General features: G+C 37.3%; 1 protein-coding gene across 2 annotated transcripts in view; it reads left to right on the top strand.

Annotated features, from left to right (window-relative positions):
- Positions 1–21,671, top strand: part of LOC118443507 (uncharacterized) — a 63,480-nt gene extending 41,809 nt beyond the window's left edge. Inside the window, exons 1-5 of one of the 2 annotated variants that reach the window (XM_085658341.1) lie at positions 5,591–5,676; positions 10,594–10,851; positions 19,830–19,942; positions 20,031–20,361; positions 20,513–21,671. In XM_085658341.1, the coding sequence (XP_085514467.1) occupies positions 10,819–10,851; positions 19,830–19,942; positions 20,031–20,361; positions 20,513–20,746 (711 nt within the window). In that variant the 5' untranslated portion in view covers positions 5,591–5,676; positions 10,594–10,818 and the 3' untranslated portion in view covers positions 20,747–21,671. Of the gene's footprint in view, positions 1–5,590; positions 5,677–10,593; positions 10,852–19,829; positions 19,943–20,030; positions 20,362–20,512 lie in introns of those variants that run through there. The other variant, XM_035870595.2, reaches the window with a different exon arrangement.
- Positions 21,672–22,342: the final 671 nt, after the last annotated feature.

Below are 22,342 nucleotides of genomic sequence, written 5' to 3'. Positions count from 1 at the left end.
CATTGTGTTGGAACTGTTTGTTCGGTGACACCGATGTGTTGCAACTCGATAAACCTTTGCCCGTGAACGCGTGGATATACCATTTTCAAGAGAGTTTGAGAATTCGAAAGTACATCGTTACGTTTCATTCTAACGAAAACATATAGATAATAATTTACGAGTGGCTCTTGTAAGAGTCGTAACAACAAACGTAATAGCTTACCGTTGTAACAATTGTTCTCCTTTGCTCGTCGTTAAATTTTGTAGGAAAAATAAAAGATAGTTCAATTTGATGGCAGTTATCGTTACTACTGGCTCGACAGTAAAGAGCGTAGGAATATTGTAAGGAAAGTTTATCGCGAAATGCTCGCACTCAAACGCCGATTTGTCTCGTACATCGAACAATAAAGTTTCCTTCGTGGCAGGAATGCATGAACGTTCGAACGGCGATAAATACGTACGTCGGCACGAACTCGATCTTAAAAAGGGCTTACGACTTCCGCGGAATTTCAGCGGGCAGATCTCTTTCATTTCATTTCATTTCGTTTCATTTTCTTTTCTTTGTCTTCTTTTTATCTTACCTTTTTCTTTTTATCTTACGGCAAAATATAATTTCCTTGTGATCGAGTGTAACGTGTAGTATATCATCGATAATATTCCGAAAGCACATTTAGATCCTGGTACATGCGTAAGTGCATGCGTGGCTGCGTGCGTGCGTGCGTGCCTGCCTGCGTGATTTTCATGCAAAAGGCTCGTCGAATTGCCCGTAGGAAAGACTCTGGTGTCGATGGCGATGTCGTTATTAGAGAATATAAATCGTAAATAAGGTGCGTTGACAGTTTCGCCTTCTCCGACGTTGTAACATCAACGCTAGTGGTGTGTGGCAACACCCATGTAAAATAGGTAAATGCGAATAAACGACGTGGAGAACGTGTCGCCGTTCGTACTATTATATCGACGGAAAATTTATGCGATTAACTAACGCGCAGAGTCCAATGCCGGATACGCGGAAAATAAATTGCACGAATTCTCTACTTTTATTGAGATAAAGAGAGAGAGAGAGAGAGAGCATTTTTTGCTATCTTTCTTTTGATCAATGGCTCGTTAAGTGCTTTACAATAAAATAATTAATTCACGAACACGTGTTCCCTCGATTTCTTATGTTCTTCAAGTCTGCGAGTTGATAAAGTAGATTCCTACTGTGACGTTTCATCAAGATGCTTTACATATTAGATTCTTCTATTTTGTTTTTCTGTCTCTTCCTACTTCGTACTATCTGTTTAGAAAAGCAGAGCATTGCTGGTGGCCGAGTTTCGCGTGTCGTTACCCTTGAATCCGGATTTAACGGCTGCATTTATGCTAATATACCGGCGTCGCCAAGGTGTGCACACGCGAACCAAGAGCAAGCAGGCTCGTGTTCTTGTTCTTGTGTCTGTGCATGTTCCCCGTTGACTTTTATTTCGTTGGACCACCGTGAACTAATGACCGACGTGATAAACCTCGAGGCATCTTTTACAAAAAATTATCTTCCCTTTATTTTATAGTTTCTCCACTTCCTTTTTTTCTTTTCTTTCCTTCTGTTTTATTCAATGCTGTATAAGATCGAAGAAACATACAGACTTGTTCCCACGTATCTTTAATTTAATGATTTACTCGTAGTAAATGGAATTTTTAACGTCATTAGCAAAGGATTAATTAATGAGTCGTTGACATTACGGCAGACGTTCGTTGACGCAACTCACTTGCGAGTTCGTGCTTCGTGGCAACGAAGAAGAAAAAAGAAAAAAAGAAAAGAAAAAAAAAAAAGAAAATTCATTACGTTCCATAATTCGTTACGTAAATTCTTCAGTTGTTTACACTGCGTGAGTTTGTTGAAATAATGAAAACAAATTATCAGTAATAAGCGGTTCTAAAAATGTAGAAATAATCTTTCCCCTCCCTCCTCTCTCTCTCTCTCTCTCTCTCTCTCTCTCTGTCACTCTCGTAAAATTATATAATGTATCGAGCTTCGTTATCTCCATCTAAGAAATTCCTCGTAATCAGTTAATTAGTAATAAGGCAAGCCTGGCGGCTAATTTTGGTGCGTTTGGATGAAATTTTACGGTCACTCCGCTAATCCTTCCCTTTCTAAATTAAATTCGATTCGTACAACTAATTTTCCGATAAGCTACACGTATAATTATCTGCTTAAATCGTGGATATCATTATGTCTCCCACATTTTCATTCCTGTCGTTGACAGTCTTTTTCCCTCCACCTCAGCTTTCTTTTTGTCGTGCTCGAGCGAGCTTTTAAAATCGTGTCGGCAAATGGCACGAATATCATTTTACGAATTTACTTAGCTCGTGAATGCTCTTATCTATGCCGAATTAATAAACCGTGAAAATAATATCGCCACGGTTGTAGTGATTGACTTTCCATACGAGTATAGATTCGAAATGATTTTTTGCTAGTTTTTCCAGTTACTTTTTTTCCCCACTATTTTCTTCTTTTGCCTTTTTTTTTCTTTTTTTTTTCTTGTTTTTTGTTCGCTCGTCACGCGTTATTAAATCCACGTAGGTCGTATTATGTACGTATGCAAGGGGCAATGCAAAGTGCCGAAAAAACATTTACACGACAGTAAATATGTCCGAGTGCGGTTTCCTGCATGACCATTTTGGTCGACGGTTCGCATTTAAGCGCGGGTGTTGCGCGTTGTTTTTACTTCGTTTCGCGGTTTCATGATTTATGCACTTCATGTTAAATCATGGATTCTCTCCGACGGTGCAGAGAACTGCATGGTGACCGTGAAAAAATTTAATGCGTCCATTTACCTTGATTAAAAAAACGAAGAATAAACGATACCAGCGATGAAATTACTAACGTTTTGGACACGCAAAGATAAGTCCGCCTAACGTGAGTACACGTTTAAGAAGATCATAAATAATGCGTTATTATCTTTAGGATGAAAGGGTTGTTAAACGTCATAACTTGAAAATTACGATTTTATGATCTCTTCTCAGTTCAAATTCTTATCGATAATAAACCTCCAATTGCTTCGTGAAGTATCGGGTTTAGCGAACGAAACTAATAAATAATTCTCGATAATCGATAGTTACGTTATTGCGTTTCGATATCGATCGTGGTAATAAAAAGCATATGCAACAAGAGAGCCTAGATTCTAGAAAGGAAAGAAAGACATAGAACGAGCGAATGTAAAGCTCGTAATAAAATTATAATAAATCCGTGCGATTTAAATGTCTTTGACTGAATAACTCAATCCGCTTAAATCTTTTTTTCATCGTGGGATTGATCCAAAGATCATTTTACGATTACGAATACGGAGTTACCTCCGCGAGTAGGTCGTAACGTTGACTTTTGCTAGCGAATAGGTAAATGTAAGGCCATCCCATTTGATTTTTCAAATCAACCAGACTTTATATCATGGAGTATTAAGAAAACGTTCGAATATTATCAAAGTATTCAATAAGATAGAGATATTTTTCGAAATACCAAATGAAAGATCAATCGAGTTTCGATGAAGCGGATAGAAAATAATCATAGAACTATAACTCGACCTGATTTCTCTAACAATTAATGTACGAGCATTATACGAGCCATTGTCTCGCTGTACTCATTATCATTTGGCACGTCAGTATGTAGGCATCGCTACCTAGATTTCTCGCGCCTCCTGGCGCCGCATATATCGCGATAATGAAGGTAATTCATTCGCTTTTATTCACCGTGTCATTTTCGTAGGAGTAAGACATTAACGTTCTTGTTGGGTGCCTTCCAAAGAAGCACGAACAACGCGAACGTGGGCGGATCTTGCACGTCATCCTTTCCCGACGTCTTCCTCTTTCTTTCCTTTTTTTCTCTTTTTTTTTTCCCCCTCCTTTTTTCTTCTTTTTCTAATCATCGATGTCACCTAACTTTTATTTCAACTCGCCTCGTTTCTAACCCTTCGTATTTTCCAAATTGATTTTCTTCTATCGACATTAAGAATATAAGAAGACATAAAGGAAGACACGCGTAATCGTAGTAGCGACCGTAGATAATTCTAAATCCTCCGTAATGTTTCCTAATTGTCCGCAATTACGTCCTCCTCGTTGTAATCGGTTTCATTCAATTAACTCCACGGTGGCGTGCCATGTCAGATATCCGCGAGTCGTTTCTACCTATCGCATCTACATAAACGCCATAAATGCTTTTAACATGTTCGCCTGTACTTTTCGAATAAATTTATGCTTAAGATAAATATTCCCGACAATGTTTCACTCAATTGAAATGAGAACGATCTTTCCGATACCGTATCTTTTTTCTCTCTAGAAAATGCCATATATATATATATATATATATATATATATATATATATACATATATATAATATTATAATAAATCTGTCGTATTCGTAAAAAAAAAGAAAAGATAAAATGAAATAATAAAAAAATATCAGAAATTTAAATTCGAATGGATTTATCGGATGAAAAGCGATTTAATCGAAAGCAATTGAACGTATTCGTAATGAAAGGATCCTCGGATGTCACCGTGGCAAACTAAAAACAGTATCTTTAAAGAAACAAGAATTTCAGGTTTTTCGTTGACGGATAAAAAATACGAAAGGAAGAAAAGACAGAAAGGGGGAAAAGAAAAAGGAAGAAAGATAGAAAGGAAGAAAATAAGACAAGGAAAAGAAAAATGTTCAGAATTGCTTAATACGTAATAAATATGGAGCATCATCTTTGTCGGTGCCGCTTTAATTGGTGTCTGGTTTTGGAACCAGTCCTTACTTTACCGATATATACCAACCTCGGCTCGATGATTTCGACGAAGAGGACCATTCACAAACGACGCCATGAATGAGTTTTGCTACCAATTTGCGTCTCACCTCCTGCTCCTCTTCCTCCTCCTCCTTTTTTTCCAACTATATACGATTAAAAACGTTACCGTCGAAAAATATCCGTTCTTCAAATGCTTTCACAAATCCGGTTCTCTCAAGGTCAAGACGTTCGATCGAACTTCGATTTTTAAAAGATCATCTTCTAGATTTATTTTCAAAAATGATTATTTGCCGATAATACACGATTTTCTAATCGAACGAAAACGGCTCGACGTAGTACGAGCTGCCTTATCTTCTCTTAAATATCGAAATAAAAAAGTTCAACAACGGAGAATGCTTGGTATTCGTAGTATCGGACAGAAAAAAGAAAAATATAGATAGCAGAACAGAAATAAAAGAACCACTTATCTTGTAAAGTTGGAAAATATTAACATATAGAGGAATATTTTTCTTTATCATCGTGGTTCATTAAGAAGAAGTCAAGCTTTTACATTCTCTCTCTCTCTCTCTCTCTCGTTATTCGACTTAGTCGATGTAGTCAGACCAATCCCTTTAATATACATACACTAGGCGTACACGTAATAACAGTAATTTATAAAGGTTAATTCTCTGGAATAGAGATAAAAGAGAAGGAGTAAAAAGCAGGGTGGCGTGGTTTGCACGCGCGAAGAAGGGACTCCTCGTAAAGTGTTCTCATATGGATCTCGTCTAATAATAAAAGAGAAAAGAACAGTCGAAGATGAGGAAAAAGAAGAAGAAAAAGAAAAAGATGTTCCGTTGATAATGGGACAACTTCTTTCGTACTCGTCCCCGAGGAGTAGATATATCCAGGTGTTACGATATAATTTACAAGAGGGAGAGTAATGTTACTCTCTATACGGTAAGCCTTTCCTTCATATTTTCTCCGACACTTATCCGCCAGCCCGGAGGGCCAGTGTAACTCGAAAGACAGAAAAAGAGAGAGAGAGAAAGCTTTATGTTTGCCGCGATTCAGGTTCAGCCTCGTCATTTACGCCGAACTCGAGCTCGCGCATTTATCACCATTTCATGCAAATTCCAAGAGTCGAGTCGAATTAAGTCAAAGAGCAAAGGGAGCGTTATCCGGTAAATCAAAAGAATGATTCTTATTTCTCAGAGCATACCCGCAAGATGTCAGATTTATATCGCGAGATTGGATAACGTTAATGTGTTGGTGAATTGGTAGGTATTATATTTTTAAGATACGTACAAGAAAAATAGAATAAAAATATGTAACAATTTGTTTAAATTCTCGTACGCATTATCCTCGAATAATGAACGATAATAAAATAATGACGGTATATACGCTAAAAAGGCGCCGAGATATCTGAAATAACTCACGCAATGTCGCTGCACAGTTTTATCAAGATGTTACAGGCGCCACTGATGAGTATATATATATATATATATGTATGCCCGTGATTAGTGACTCACGTCGAGCAAAGTCCGACTCATGTCAAACGGACTACCGTGTGAATTATTTGCGATTCGTCGATATCTACATCCTAAGTATTTTCCCAAAGTGAATCGTTTGCAATTTCTTCATAATCGAGATTCACAGGAATCATCTTTGGTAGCCATCGATTCGATATAATCGATTAAGACAATTTTTACCTTTCAATAGAATTATAATTAAATGTTGGATTTAATTGTTTTTAAATTTAATTTCATTCGTTCGATCATATTTTTCGATCGTTTTGTTTCTTTTAATCGTACCGTTAATTAATCGCAATTATAGAATCAATTTTTTTTTCTTTCTTTTTTTTTTTTTTCATCCAAGTAGTATCGATATCTATTAACGCGAGATCTACGGTTGATCGAGTCACAGTAACAAGGCAATTACTGTAACTCGTATGTATCGCAACTAAGTCGTAAACGTATGATCGTTACTCTTTTCTATAGACGTGCCGCCAAAGAGATTAAAAAAGAAAGAAAGAAAAAAAGAAAGGAAAACAAGAAAAACAGAAAAAAATAAAAGGAAGAAAAAAAATGGAAAATACAAAAAGGAAGAATAAAGGTGAATTTATTCCTTCATTAAGAATACGTTCAACTACTTTATAGTGTCATAAGTATTACTAGGAGAAAATGAAATCTGTCTTTTAATAGTTTAAGAAGATTAATACGTCTCGCTAATTTCATCGAAGATATTTATTACCTGCTCCTAGAGTATTATTACGATTATTTAATTCGCCTACCGTGAATCAAATAAGATAGGAAAAATTTCTTAACGACTTTCTATCGATTCTTAATGATCAAATGAGAATTATTAAAATATCGAAATGAGATCGAACGTTATCTTATTAATTTTACATATAATCAATGTTTTATCTAAAATTCGATAGATTTCCCCAAGTAAATTCCTATCCTCTGATACGTCTACTACTATTCTAGAATACGTAATATGTATTAAAGATAACAACGCGATAATACGTTCTACGGATGAAAGAAGATTTCCGTCTGGTTTTTTTTTTCGTAAAAACATGTAACTATCGACTAAAAAGAAAATCACGATAAGAGATTCACAAGCACGTTTGTCTACCGTAGCTTGATTCTTCTTTCTCTCTCTCTCTCTCTCTTTCTCTCTCTCTCTCTCTGTCTTTCTCTCTCTTTCTAATTCCTCAAACGTTATCATCGAATTCCTTGACAGAACGATGATTCATTGGCCGATGATTCAATGCCACCGATAGATACTTTCCTTCGTTGCGTGAGATAATCCAAAATTATATCCCTAATCCGCTTACGATTACGCGGGAGCTGCTTTTATCGATATTCTTTACCGCCTACCTGGTACGATCGAATCATATAGAGCCTGTTCGGTGGCCTATCCGTGTTCGAACACCCACGGAAAAGGATCACGAATGATTCACGACGATGATCTCGATCATAGAAACGAATGACTCCGATCCGTCTAAGAAAACATTCGTCATCGATTCTTCGATAGTTACGCTATGTTCGTTCGAATAGAGAAAGCTCCTCTCTCTTCCTCTCGTTTTATTTTCTCTAATATTTTTATTTTATAAGATATTTATGTTTGGTAATGTGACGTGAATAAATGAATTCGATATTTTATCATGGAATAAGATCTGTCCCTAATCGGATTAACAATTACATTATATTAATTGAACGTGCTTATTCGCCTTCTCTTACAAACTTAATCGATGGTTTCATTTTTTTGGAAAAAAATCTCTGCTAGGCTTGCATTCTTCTTCTTCTTCTTCTTCTTCTTCTTCTTCTTCTTCTTCTTTTTTTCCTTTTTTTCTTCTTCTTTTTTTTTTCTTTTTTTTCATCGTAGAATGACATCGATCTTTTCTATTTCATAGCTCTTACTTAAACGATATTGCGTGAATAGAATCAATTATTAATGGAAGGCCATGACAAGATGGACTTGTAGGGATAAGAGTAAGAGGGTTAAAAATCACAGACACTATCTTTCGTCTCGGGTTAAACGAATTTTCCATGTCATCAAGTTTAGTCTCTGGATTAGATCAATTTGTGACGGACATATGTACAATGTAGATTATTGTCCTTTTGGAATAATTCTAAATGATATGCAAGAAATATTTTGATTTAATTTTGAAGAAAGGATTCATATTTCGTTGTTCTCGTTCGTAATATCAATATGTACGTTTCTTGAAAAAATAATTTCAATGAAGCCAATATCCTGTTTCTTTCGCACGTGTTCGGGTACGAGGACATTCGCGCAATTCACCGTAAGAGAAAACGCACTTAACATCTCGTCCATTACGGTACGTGAGAAGGCGTGTTTTCACGGCGCGTGAGAGGCGTCTCGACTTCGGGACGGACCAATCGATGATTTCTCGAGAGTCATTAACTCATATAACGAATGATACTGGATCCCCCAGCGTGCTCGTTCGATACCCGCCATGCTGGAAGCTACCGATGTCTATCTACTTGCATTAAGTAAATAGAATCCGTAGAAGAAACGGTTCGAATACTTGTCTCGACCACTTTACTCTGGAAAAGCTAATGTGATATGTTCGGTGAAAGTGTACCAGTTCGTAACTATAGCTCTTATGTTATTTTTCTGATAATAACGTTTCCAAAGAAAGAAAAAAGAAAAATAAATTTAAAAAAGAGAGCAAAAAAACAAACAAACAAACAAAAAGAAAAGAAACGAAGAGAAATGAATGCTTATAAAGATTATATAATCGTTCGATTATTTTCTATCAATTGATGATAACAATGCAATAATGAATAACGATCATAAATGAATGATACGATATAAATGACACGAAAAAATTTGAATGAGAGGTTTGCTAATAGGAAATCTCGCTTCGGTAGGTCAGTAACAGGACTCTTTCCGATGACCAATGATGAGACGTAATTGTTAACCATCGAAAGCAAACGTAGCGAGGGGGAAAAAGGAGAAGATGTTTGACACCTTCCCGATAAGATAGCAAGAACCGATCGTCATCGTGAAGAGTTCGATGACGAAATACGACGCGCCTCTTCCCTTTTGCTTCTACTTTTTTTTTTCTTGGTTTTTTTCTTTCTTTTTTTCTTTTTTTTTCTTTTTTTCTTTTTTTTTTTTTTTTTTATACGAATAGCCGGCGCTTCCTCGGCCATCGATCGCACTTTTATCGGCAAAACTTAAATGCCAATCCAGTCGAACGCGATTCGTCGAGGTACTCGTGTCGTATCTCTTATATTTATCACTCGTGTCTGATAAATCTCGTGCGTGAATAATTTTCGTTTCTCTTAAATTATCTGCACTTTGTCAAATAGAGGGAAAAGAATAATCGTACCACGTGGGATATATAAAAATCGTTTGGCAGCGTCGTAACAAGCAGATACACCTCTTCCTACTGTGAAAAGTACGTTTCAGTGTTGCTATTAAAGCTCTTCTTTTCTCGCGAAACGAATTTATGCTAACGAGTGTGGTGGAGCCCGAAGAATGACGAGGTATTTTAATGTTTTGCACGCACGCTGATCCGTTCGTTAAACTTTGAAAATAAAAAAAGAAGGAGAGAAAGAAACTCTCCCTCTCCCTCTCTCTCTCTCTCTCTCTCTGTCTTTTCTTTCATCGTCGTGTAAAAGGTGAAATCACGTCTTCGTGGGTGCATGTGAACGGCATGCACTTTGCGCGGGTGGCAGAATAGAGCGTTTAGAGATTAGAGCGGGTCTTATTTATTGTCAATAAAGTGCCGCTAGTTTTCCCTCACTCTCCCTCTCCCTCTCTCTCTCTCTCTCTCTCTGTCTCTCTCTTATTCCATTTAGAAATTCAGAAAATCTTTCCATACCTTTGCCAATCCTTTTCAGAGACATCGTCGTCTCCTCGACGACAGATATTCTATGGTAAGACGATAATTTACAGTCGTGTACGTTTGACTTTTATTCGCCGGCATCGTTTTCATTGTACCGCGCGTGCAAGTATTTAGATTGCTATCGATATAACCGATGTAAAGTCCGATTTATGTACGTTGTCACGATATCGAAGATTGTCGCGTGAGTTCAACATTTACATATTCATTTTCTTTGCGATCCAAACAACCAACGCAAATCGTTCCCTCGCGTACAACATCTTTCCCTTTGACGTCCAATGTTCATAATGATTATTGTTTAACTAGCCAATCGTTCTTTCTTATTGAATTTGCGGTTGAAAAAGCCAATGAATGAATCGCGTCGATTATCATTCGTGATTCTTTTTGAACAATCTGAAAAATCAGATTGTTGCGAGAAATTCGATTTGAAAGATGTCATCGAATGATCTTTATATCATTGATTTTCTTTGCAGATAATGTTTAAATTTTCTTTTTAGATCGGTGCGGTAGTCATGTCACGGCCGAATCGACCCGACGGATCACGAGAAATCGACGTGGAGGAGCCCGGAGAAACGGATTATCGGCCGGCCATCCTTGGATTTCGAACCGAGTGAAATCGCACGCGAGAGATCGCCGTTCGATAATAACAATCGAGGATCGATACGTGAATTCGATCCACAAGCTTGGAACCTACGGCCTCCCCGCTGGCCTGGCCAGCTACTATGCGAATTGAAGCTCTCAGCGCCCTCGTCGCGGTGAGTCTACTTTTTTCTTTCTTTCTTTTTCTTTCTTTTTTTTTTCGTTTTTTTTTTTTTTCTTTTTTTTTTTATTATTATCTCTTTATCTTTACCGATCTCATCGAAGATAAAATATTTCTCAAGTTATTCGGTTAAATATAGAACATAACGAATTCCAACAAAAATGTCAATTAAACACTTTCAAATAAATTTCATTTCGTAATACGAAGATCTAATTGCTCTGTTATATTTAAGAAAAAAAAAAAAAAAAAAAAAAACCAAAAAAAAGGAAAAAACTTATATTCTGTATCCACCGATATACAACATAAATTAATTATTCAAACGAATCAGCAGCGCGTGCTTATCCTTATCAGTTTTGTAAATCGAGTACGATCGGTGGTGTTTAATGCAACAATAAACGCCTCGTGCACGCCCCTTAACGTGGCCATTGTATAGCACACACCTCGAAGGTAAGTACATTGAACGAAACAATAATTACAATATCCAGGCCGGATATAATGAGCATAAATTACCGCCCGTTGAGAGTATTATTAGCATATTATCGAGCTGTCTTATACGGCTCGCCGGCGTTGCGTTGCAAACGCTCGAACGAACATTCACGGATAGAGCTGTAAGTACTTTTCAAGAGCTTCGTCTCTTTCGAATATATACGCGCGCGTGCACGCATGCACACGCACACGCACACACACACAAACACAGACAGACAGACAGACAGACAGATTTCTGTCACGGAACGCATCGATAAACTTTCGAAATTATGATTTCGATACGACTATCTTTCGTCCTTGGTCCTCTCTCTCTCTTTCTCTTTCTCTCTCCCTCTCTTCTTTTTCTTTCTCTTCTCTTCTCTTTCACTCGCTCGCACGACTTTCTTTCTTTATATCTTTCCACGCAGTTGGGTGTCCTCCTCACATTTTCTCAAAGCCGACTTTTGAATTAGTTAGCTTGACTCTCAAGCACCTCGTAGGCCTCTTGGCACCTGCCCACGAGTTTCTCTCCGTCTCAAAATATTTCCTCACGAGACGTCTCAAGATAAAAGCTTTGATCTTTCTCATCTGCGCAGGTCGTTCAAGGACGTATTCGCAGGTAAATTTGGAACTTTTGATGACGGAGATTCAACAATCGCGCGAGACACGAAGTAGAAGAAAGTTCATTCGATTGAATTTTTGACTTGGATTTTTTGAACTTGAAGTCTTTCAAATAAGCTTCAATGTGGCACAATTCACTATACCTTGATCTTGGTATCTCGATAGAACGATCAATCGAGCGACGTTTATGGTAATCGTGAAAGAGGTTCCCGACTGATCGGGAAAAAGTACGGCTTATAATTTGCAAAGTGGACGTCTTACAAATCAGGAAAGAAAGTAGCTTATTCTAATGAACCGTATAGAAACAATATCTCGATATTGATCTAAAGCTTTAGCTTTGTGAATTAGAAATATTTGTCGATAAAAACGAATCCGTGAATTTTTCCAATTTATCATCGTGAAAATAATTAATTCTCAGTTGCGTTAGGGTTGCGTATGAAAGCTAACAGAAGGGAACTGTTGAGAAACACACGCGTGATTCACACTCCTGACGATCCTCGGTAAGAAATGAACAGGTATCCTTATCGTCATTCGCGTACTTGCTGCTATCTACATAATATTAAACGCTAACGTAAGGATAGGAACGATCGGTAGCTTCGAAGCGTTTGCGTAGCAAACGATATTGATAAACGGCGTTCACATCGTCGTCCCGAACGTGCACATGGATAATTTAATAATGGCAGATTAGCCGACACCGGCAATGTATCTACCAAGTTGCACCTATGAACGAGCGAATGGGCGAATGGCATTAGCATGCTAATCGTTCTCTCGGCACCAATATTTCCAATAAATAATCTCCTTAACGTGATTTCGAACGATCGACGGCGACCTGTTTTTCCGCATCCTTCTGATAGAAACGACGAGACGATAATTCTCGAGAAATTGTCCCATCGCCGATCGACAATTGCTCTTTAAATCACACACGTGTTTCCTAGAAAATTCCTCTTCTGCGTCGCTTCGAGTGCCAACAAGCAACAGGATGTAGCAGCTGTAAAATGTGATCCCGTTTTTCGAGATGAGAGATCGTAGGAGAGATATTGCATTCCGATATCGAACGAGTCGCGATATGATACCTGCGGATCTGCTACAATTATTCCAATAACAGACGAAAGTTCTCCGTGAACGACGAGTTCCAAGATCCACGGTACTACGATAACGATCGTAAATTAGTATTTAGTTGTTTGACGTATTACGTTTCTTGATTTATTTCATATTTTCGAGCGACTCTTTACCGCTTTATCGATTTCAAAGGCACCGTACACGAGAGCGTCTCCCAGACTCATCAATCGTCTACCCACGCAAACACTTCGCGATCGTTGATGATAGCTGTATGAACGAATCCCAAATCGTTCTGTCGTGTTTGACATTTCGATCTTAACCTCTCTCCTCAATAGAGAAAATATATTGCGAATATACGATTAAATTTCTAATATATTATTCAAAGCTTCGAGAAGTTGGATCTATTGGATAATAACATATTCGAAATTGATTTGACAAAATTCGAACGTCCAAATACCAAGAAAGTTGAAATAATTCCCTGGTAAATAGTGTTATCTTCGATAGGCGTAAAATGTATTGACAGATAATGACAAGCTTACCAGTAATTTCCATTGCGATTTACCTTTAAATTCGCCGTTGTCTTTGGATTATCATCGGTAGTCGTTCGATTATCTTACGGTAAGTTAAGTTAAGCCATACTCGCAAAGATTTCACAGGGTCGTTTGCAACGTTGTTGCATTTGCATAAGGTTCGATCCCTCCTCCTACCTCCTCCTCCTCCTCTTCTTCTTCTTCTTCTTCTTATATGCTTCTAGAGAATCCAACAAGGTTTTTAGCCTCGAAAGGAGATATTGCCGAATGGACGCCCTTCTCCTATTATCACGGTTGCGCATCGTAGTCATGGAGCCTGTAATTTAAAACAATTCAAAAATAATATATTACAAATCATAGTTGGCTATACAAAAGGAGGTGGATCCATGTTGTTCGCACACGGATTGAACCCTTCCTAACGTTCGAATGATTTACTATATCGTGGGTGGATATTGCCTTTGGGCTTTGATCCTTACGAAGGGATTTTCGCAGTGAGATTCGCGATAGAAAAGGATCCATGAAACGTACCACGAAATACGAGCTCGTAGATCATTCGAAACGCTTTTTTCCTATGTGCTTTTACTCTTTGTATTTTCCTTTATGCGATACTATCCGATATCTTTGGAATGCCCTGCGAAATAAAACTCCTTTCCTACCTGAGGGTGACTCATATTAGCCACGTGAAATAACATGCAACGCTACTTAAGGGGTCAGTGAAGCTATGTTAAACGTCGAGAGGAAAGATTCTGCAAGCTTTACGGACGACAAATTATTGACCAATTGGAATGAACTTTTGTTCACTTTTACAGGCCAATCGTAATACTAGCCGTTGATAGGAAATAATTACCATGTACGATCGTTTATTTCCAATCCAAATGTGCACGTGTTACAAAGTGTAGATGTACGTTTGTATGTTTTCATAGATGAAAAATCAAAATATATATTTAAGACAATATTAAATTAGGAAAAAATAATTTTTAATAGGATGATACCGTATGAATCTCGTAAATAGGTTGGAACATGTGTTGTCGGAAAAAGAAGAAAAGAAGAAAAAATCTGATAAAAATATTCCCACACGATGTTAATTTCAATCAAGCTTCTCTCATTAAAATCTTTCGCTGGACAAGAATATCCAGCAAGTGCAACGGAGTCGAGTAGACGGCAAAGAATTTATGGTCGACAACTCGTTCCCGGCATATCCTCGACCGATTTCGGTCTGATCTCTCCTCCTTCTCGTTGTCGTTCCACACTCTACGTAACGACATTCGGTCGTCCGTAGAGTCTCACGCGGAGCGTAACGAGTCTGTCCACGAGACGTCATTAATTTCTCGCCTGGAGGAATAGAAAAAAGAAGGTCCTGTTCGTGGTGGTCACGCGTGTGTACATCATAAGAGTAGAGAAAGAGAGAAGAAATCAAATGCCTAGATAAAGATAGTAAAAGAGAGAGAGATATATATATATATATATATACACACACACATACACACGTGCACGCATAGACACGCTGCTCGCTTCTAGAAGCCGCGTGCGTACGATTTACGCATGAAACGGCAAGGCGACTAACCAAATATTTATACACGTCAATCATAACACACGGCGAAGCGTTCGCTGTCTAAACAGCCCGCGGGCTTTCTCAAGGGATGGTGGGGTGAGAAAGAGAAAGAGATAGAGAAAGAAAAGAATACAGTGGTAGACCGGTCATCGTCGTACGAGCCACTCGGTAGCGTTCATTGTGCTGGAGCACAACATTCGAGGACCTTTCATTTCTTCTTACTATCTCTAACAGGCACTCGATAGTAGCCGTTTGTCATGGGCTCTACACTGTTTGCTTTTCCACGAGGAAAAATCCTCCTTGTCGAAGGCTCTCGTGCTTCGAATAGCTACGCTACCATTCGAGAGGAACGGAGTAATATCCTTACAACAGGTTCCAACGTTTCTCATTCCAGCGACAGGACCTTCCCTTCCGACGCGTGCGACGCGTGCCAATCCGAAAGACACGCGATACGATTTAGTATTATATATTCGTTCTAACGAGCATTATATAATCTTCAAATACATTTATCAATATTATAATATTAACTATGTAAACGATTCTGCGAGACATTCTTTACTTTTGGGGGGGAGAAAAAAAGAAAAAAAAAATAAAAAGAAATCCCTGACAAATATTTCGAAGTGAAATGGTTAAATATAATATCAAAAATGATGAAGAACTCAAGAGTGTCTCTTTCTCCATTTCGCAAAATGTGCCACAATGACGGAAGGACGGTGTTGAAATCACCTTTGGCACTTTGCAATAAGTCGAGAGCACTGGGTCCTTCCCATAACGCGTACAATGACTATGCTAATGATACATCGGAGATGTTGCATTGGCAACGGCTGAGTAAATACACGAGCTGCTCATCTTCCCTCGGTTTATCTTGTAAACTATTGTTAATTATTGCCAAGGCAAAGGTTAATAATGCGTATCCGTCTTTCGACATTTTTCTTGGACTTTAATTCGGCATGAATCGCCATTCAAGCGCATGGGCGATTACAATTATTGATTATTAAATATCGTACGATGAATAACTTTCTCATACGAACGAAATGATAATTCCTAAAAGAGAGAAAGAGAGAGAGAGAGAAAAAGAGTGCTCCGAAGATGACTAGAATTGGTGAATCTCCACTAATGTTCCGTTAGATTCTTACGTCGTTAAGTGCGTCGTTAAGTTTGATTTACAACGGACCCACAAGCTCTTGCTTGTTAATAATAATTACACCGAAATTCGTTGGAGGAATGTCGCTCCAAGTTATGCTATGCTAGAGATTGCATTATTACGACGTCCGATACAAAGAGATACGTATGTACATATGTATGTATGTATATATACATATATATATATATATATACCCTGCCAACCTAGTCTACCTGCTGCTAATACACGACGGCATAGTTTCCTAACACAAAAACGGTAACTCGTGGAGACTAATAAATTATTACTTCGTGCTTGTCCAATCGCACTATCGTGCCGACGAACGTGTGAAAAATTTGCGGCCAATAGAAAGGAGAGAATGCTTTTCAGGCATTTGTTGTTCACCTAACAATCTCCGTTCCGATGGCGTTGTAGAATTGTGAGTTTATCGCTGCTAATGTTGTCATGGCGTCTCGATTGAATTTCCATTAGTCTTTATATATCGAATGTGTTTGTTCTATCAGTAAAAGGTCAACGACCTTTTTTTTTTTTTTTTTCTTAAATTACGTTTCTCTTTAAAACGTTAAATTCAATCTCGATGTAACATTCCAAATAAATCAAACGACAATTTACTTTGGTTATCAATGTTCCCGTTAATTGGACAGTTTTAATTTAGTACTTTCTATTCGTAACATTTATAAAAAAAAAATAAAAATAAAAATAAAAATAAAGAAACTTTATCGCGTCATCGGTTAAACGCAAAAATTCCAAAAATTTCAATGTATTCGTACATGAATAAAATGCAATGACGTGCAATGCGTCAATCGGATAAATCGAGATCGAGATCAATGCACCGAAATACACGGTTCGGATGGATCCCACACGCCTTGCACGTAAGAGATCGGATGGCATGGAGAAACATAAATACGTCCGGCGATAAGCAGCGGCCTTTTCAATACAAGTCCCGGTTCTTTGAATGTTATCGGTTCACCCTATATGTAGGTATGTATCTGAAACGCAATGAGGCCGAGCACATTCCAGGACTCGTGAGATACGAGCTTGGGACTGGTCCTAGAAGCCAGAACCAGAGACCACCGTACTGCCCTCGGTAACATTATGGTCCCCTAATTACGCTACAAATTACTTTTACAACGAGCACGTCGTAAAACATTCTTTTCGTCTCATGGAAATGATCTCAAGTGGTAGACGTCGTTTAAAAATTTGAAGATTCTATCGATTTAGAAAGACGAAAAATGGAACAAAAAATAATCAATATAAGTGATGTAATTGATTTTAATATAAAAAAAGTTCAAAGTTTTTCAAAAAATTTCATCGAATCTCGTCGAAATATATTTACCATAGAAAATCAAAGTTTGGAATTCTCTAAACTCGATCGTCGTCGATCGGGAATTTACGAGCTACGTAATCGATAATATTTTTCTTTCACAATCAGTGCGTGAATTCTGGCCGTAGAATTCTACTCTTAAAAGCCAAAACGAGTTTGCAATCCAGATGCCGTACGTTACGTTTACCTTCGTACACTCGACACATCGCGACTGTAAATCTTTATCCACAGAATTGATAATAATCGGGGAGAAGGTAGTAGAGAATTGTTGGACCGTCATTAGTTAAAATTGCCAGACGATCGGCCAGTTGGTGCGTGTATCACGAACGATGAAATGAATGCTCGCTCGTGTTGCCAAAGCTCGCATCTTGCGATGATGTATCGCAAGAGAAAAAAAAAAAAAAAAAAGAAGAAGAAGAAGAAAAAGAAGAAGAAAGAAAGAAAGAAAAAAAGAAAGAGAAAAGAAAGACGAAGAGACAGATCAATCCCGTTTTTCGACGAACGTCCGACAGACGCGTTACCGAGATCGAACTGGAACGAAACGTCGTTGATAGCTTAATTAGCATAATCTCGAGTCAACGTTAAAGAGTCTTGGGAGGGACAATGTTTAAAGCACGTTTAACTTTGCCAGAGATATTGACCGGACGATATAATGATTTGAATCGAAGGAGATTGGGCGTTAAGAAAATGGCATAAAGAACGGGACATTTCCTTTCGACGTCGAATAAATACTGAAATATATTCCCCCTTATCTCTTTTTCTTTCTCATTCTGAAGTAGTAATTAAGGATAAACATCGTTGGGAATCGTTTGGCATGGGGCATGGCTTGCGATACGTTCATATAAGTATCGATTAAAATCGCAGCAATGCCAGTCGAACGGAGAACTCTTTCGCTCGTTCGAATGATGCAAGAATCCGATAAGGATCCGAGAACTCGATGTGTGGCCGTTGCCGCGTGCGTGAATATCCGTTTAATCTGAACGCGACTCTCTTGCCTTCTCGATGAGTTCCTCGTACGGGAGGCGCCAGTTAGTTAACCGTTCACCCCCAAAGAACGATGGCTCAATTAAGCTCTTACAGGAACGACTACTATCTCTTGTTGTACCATTTCTATAAATCTTGGAAGGATGCGACACGATCTTAGTCTCTACGTCTCCTCACTCTTTCAACCGGCGGCTCGAGTTTCAAAGCGTGTACTCTCTCTCTCTCTCTCTCTCTCTCTCTCTTTTAATTACACCAATGACGGCTCTAACTTGCCTTCCTGTAACTCGATAGACAGATATTACGCTTTCTTACGACGAAAGGTTGTTGGCTTAGTCGATCCTTCGTCCGTCATGATGTTATTTATACCATCTACATTTATGTAGTTAATAACTATAGATTTACAGATATATATATATAGTTTTTTAATCGACAGATATAGAGACATTTGATTCCTCACGTAATTGAATAATTAATATTAATTCTTGTTATATTACTATATTAATTTATAAGTATATATTTCATTTTTATCGGTTAGTCGAGACGATAACGTTTTCAATTTATTACCAAGAAAGTGATAGCATTAATATTACCTTCAGAACGTATACCTTTCTCGCAATATTTCGCTACGCTTCAACTACGTAAAAAAGAACAAGGGTGTTGCACGTGCACAAAATATCGTCCGACCTATTATATAGTAATTATCGCTCAAGGCGTTATTCATTTTACTTTATATCCGTTTAACCTTCACAATGATGAAAAAGGGAATCCTACCGTGATGCTGCAGAAAAACGAAACACCAGTTTCTGGTTGCAGAGTTACGTAGCGCAATTAAATCGAAAGTATACAAGAGAAAGGGGAAAAAGGTGAAGAGAGCCGAGTAGAAAGGGACAGACCTTCGTGAATGAAGAACGCCGAGGCTTTGCCGTGAGGCCTGTTTTGCATAAAAATTATAAGCCGAATTAATGTTTTCACCTCCGTAAGCTCATACGCGTACCGTACGGCCGATGCGTGACTAACGTCGTGCTTTATTACACAGGTTCGCCTTTAATCTCCTATCTCTTGTACTTTCTCACGCTTATTCTTCTCCTGACATGTTAAAAACATAAATCGATATACATATATATATATATATATATATATATGTATATATATATATACATATGCATTCGATTACCATTGTGGCGAACTCCTATAAAATTTCAATTCCTTTCGAGAATGCTTTCAAAAATAATAAGCTAGAAAACGAAAGACATTTGACGATGACAATGCTCACATTATATCATCTTTTTATTCGCAGGTGGTTTGGCTGACCGCAGTCCTGTGCCCGCGGCTTGCTGCCGCCAACCTCACTTTATCCTTTTCCTCTCGTAGATCCAGAGAGCATCCCTTCAGAGGACATATCTCTCGCTGGTGAGTATTGAAAATGATTCAAATTATTTTTCTGATAATTAATTACTTCGTTTATATATACGACTTATGTATACGTAATAATTTTCAGGACGGTGCCATTGGAAGACACGAACAAGCGAATGACGTACCGTGAGATGCAGATGGTTCTGCGCCAGGAGGGAGGCGAAGATGGCCTCGCAGTCGACTGTTGTCCCACGATAGAGGAAATGGTCGAGCCCGTTGGCGGTCGAAATCGGCAAGATATGTACGTCGAGCTCTATCGAGACGGCGAAAATGCCCAGAGGTTCTTCGAGTACTCCTGCAGGCCAGACGTCCTCGATAAGCCCTGCAGGTTCGTTGACCGGAAGCTTAGTAACCAGTCGAGATGCGTGCAGAAATTCTCATACACCTACGCTATCGTCGAGAATCCTGGAACGAAGGTACAGAAAACATGTGTGTCGACATTAACATTTCTTAACAAAGAAATCTCTATTTAATCGTATACTCATTGAATTATCTAATACGTATATACGTATGTAATTATATGCACATGTAAATTAAAACGTTAAAACATGTATTCATTTTTTTCAGGGAGGCTCCGAAGAACATAGGAGGCACCATCACAGGGAACACAGATTTCCAACGTTTCCTGGAAACACAGTGAGCGGGTCAACGTGGACGTTGGACTACATCAGGGTAAGAAGCGGCTGCAGCTGCGAGATCATGCCGAAGCCGAAAAAGAGGAAACCCATGGCGACAAAGGCGAGAAAAGCGAAGAGCAAATTGCGCCAACAAAGAGATCAAGACTCAGACTTTGAGACGTGAGACTCGTGTTTGGTCGAACTGCAATATGAAAAATAAAATGTTACCAGTGGTCGGTTCGCTGATCGCAGACAAAAAAAAAGACGTTTTAGCACGAGTAACGCCATATTTTCGATGTTATTCCGTTTATATATATATATACATACACATACATACACACACACACACACACATATATATATATATAAAACATCGTACATCGTTTAATAATTTCATATTCGCTTAACCATTGCATATTTATTGATAGTAATTTACATTGAAATATTGAAAAGGAAGTCAATTCGTATCTTTGTACTACCATAAACGAATGATGAATTAAACGTAATAATGTCGAATGTGTTACAATCGAAATACGTTTCCTAACTCGAAATACATCGTCTACTTAATTTAATATCTTAATTGTAAGAACGATTATTCTATTTCTTATTTTTCTCTTTTTATTTTTCTTTCTTTCTTTTTTTTTCTTTTTTTTTTTTTTTACTTACTCAACAAATTTATATTATGTATTTTCTATGTGCATATTATAAAATTGTATCTATTTTTAATTAAGGAACTATCTATAAGAAAAAAAATACGATTAGTTATAACGTTTAAGGTATTTGTGTTTCATAGATCTGGGGCGCTTCCTGTTTTAATTCTTTTGTTTTGTTTTTTCCTTTTTTTCTTTTATTTTTTTTTTTTTTTTTTTTTTTTTCGTTCTATAGGAAGACTTTTTCTCTTTCAAGAAGAGCCGAACGTAGTTTCTCTAGAACACACGCACTTATTTAATTCTTTACAATTATAATATTTAATTATAATTATTAGATGTTCTTTCATAAGGTGCTGTATAGAGAAATGAAATGGTATAGAAAGCGAGGTGTTGACTTTGCGATAGCCATGACAACTATTAACAAATCTGATTACTTTAAGGACATAAATCAAAAGTTACTTTCGTTAGATGTGAACTAAAGTATTGTTTATTTTTTTTTTTTTTTTTTTTTTTTTTTTTTATTTGAGCATAGGTATATGTATTAGTCGATTTCTAAAGAAATGTATCGTATCGTTTAAGTGTATATGTATGAATGTATGTATATGTAATAATTGAGATCAATCTAATCTCAATATTTTATAATATTCGGTCTATAATAGGTTCATATTGTCATTTGAAAATTAAATAAAATGTTTTTACTATTCGAAAATGAACGTGTGTGTGTATGTACATATATATATATATATATATATATATATATATATATATATATGCATATGTACATGATAAACAATCGATACATTTCTATGCCTATAGTATTTTTAATTAACGCAGATCCTTAAGTATTCGTACTGTTCTACATTATCGTAATTGTCGTATTAATAGATTTAATAAACTAGCTACGGCTTAATTATATTCATGTATGATACATAAAACATAGGGCTGACAGAATATTTTCTGTATTGCCATGTAAACATTGTACATAAACGTCATTAAATACAGTTGTTATAAAACATGATTTTTCTAATGGATCTTTATGCATAAATATGTTTCGATCAATAACTCATATTTAATAATTATTGAAAATTTTCATTTCATCTAAAAAAAAGTCAATTTTAAAAATCCTATGC

The sequence above is a fragment of the Vespa mandarinia genome, chromosome 7 (genome assembly GCF_050613455.1).
Source record: "Vespa mandarinia isolate Hongniang chromosome 7, ASM5061345v1, whole genome shotgun sequence".
NCBI classification, from domain to species: domain Eukaryota; kingdom Metazoa; phylum Arthropoda; class Insecta; order Hymenoptera; family Vespidae; genus Vespa; species Vespa mandarinia.
The sequence above is the reverse complement of the archived record's forward strand: the minus strand, read 5'-3'. Positions and strand labels throughout refer to the sequence as shown.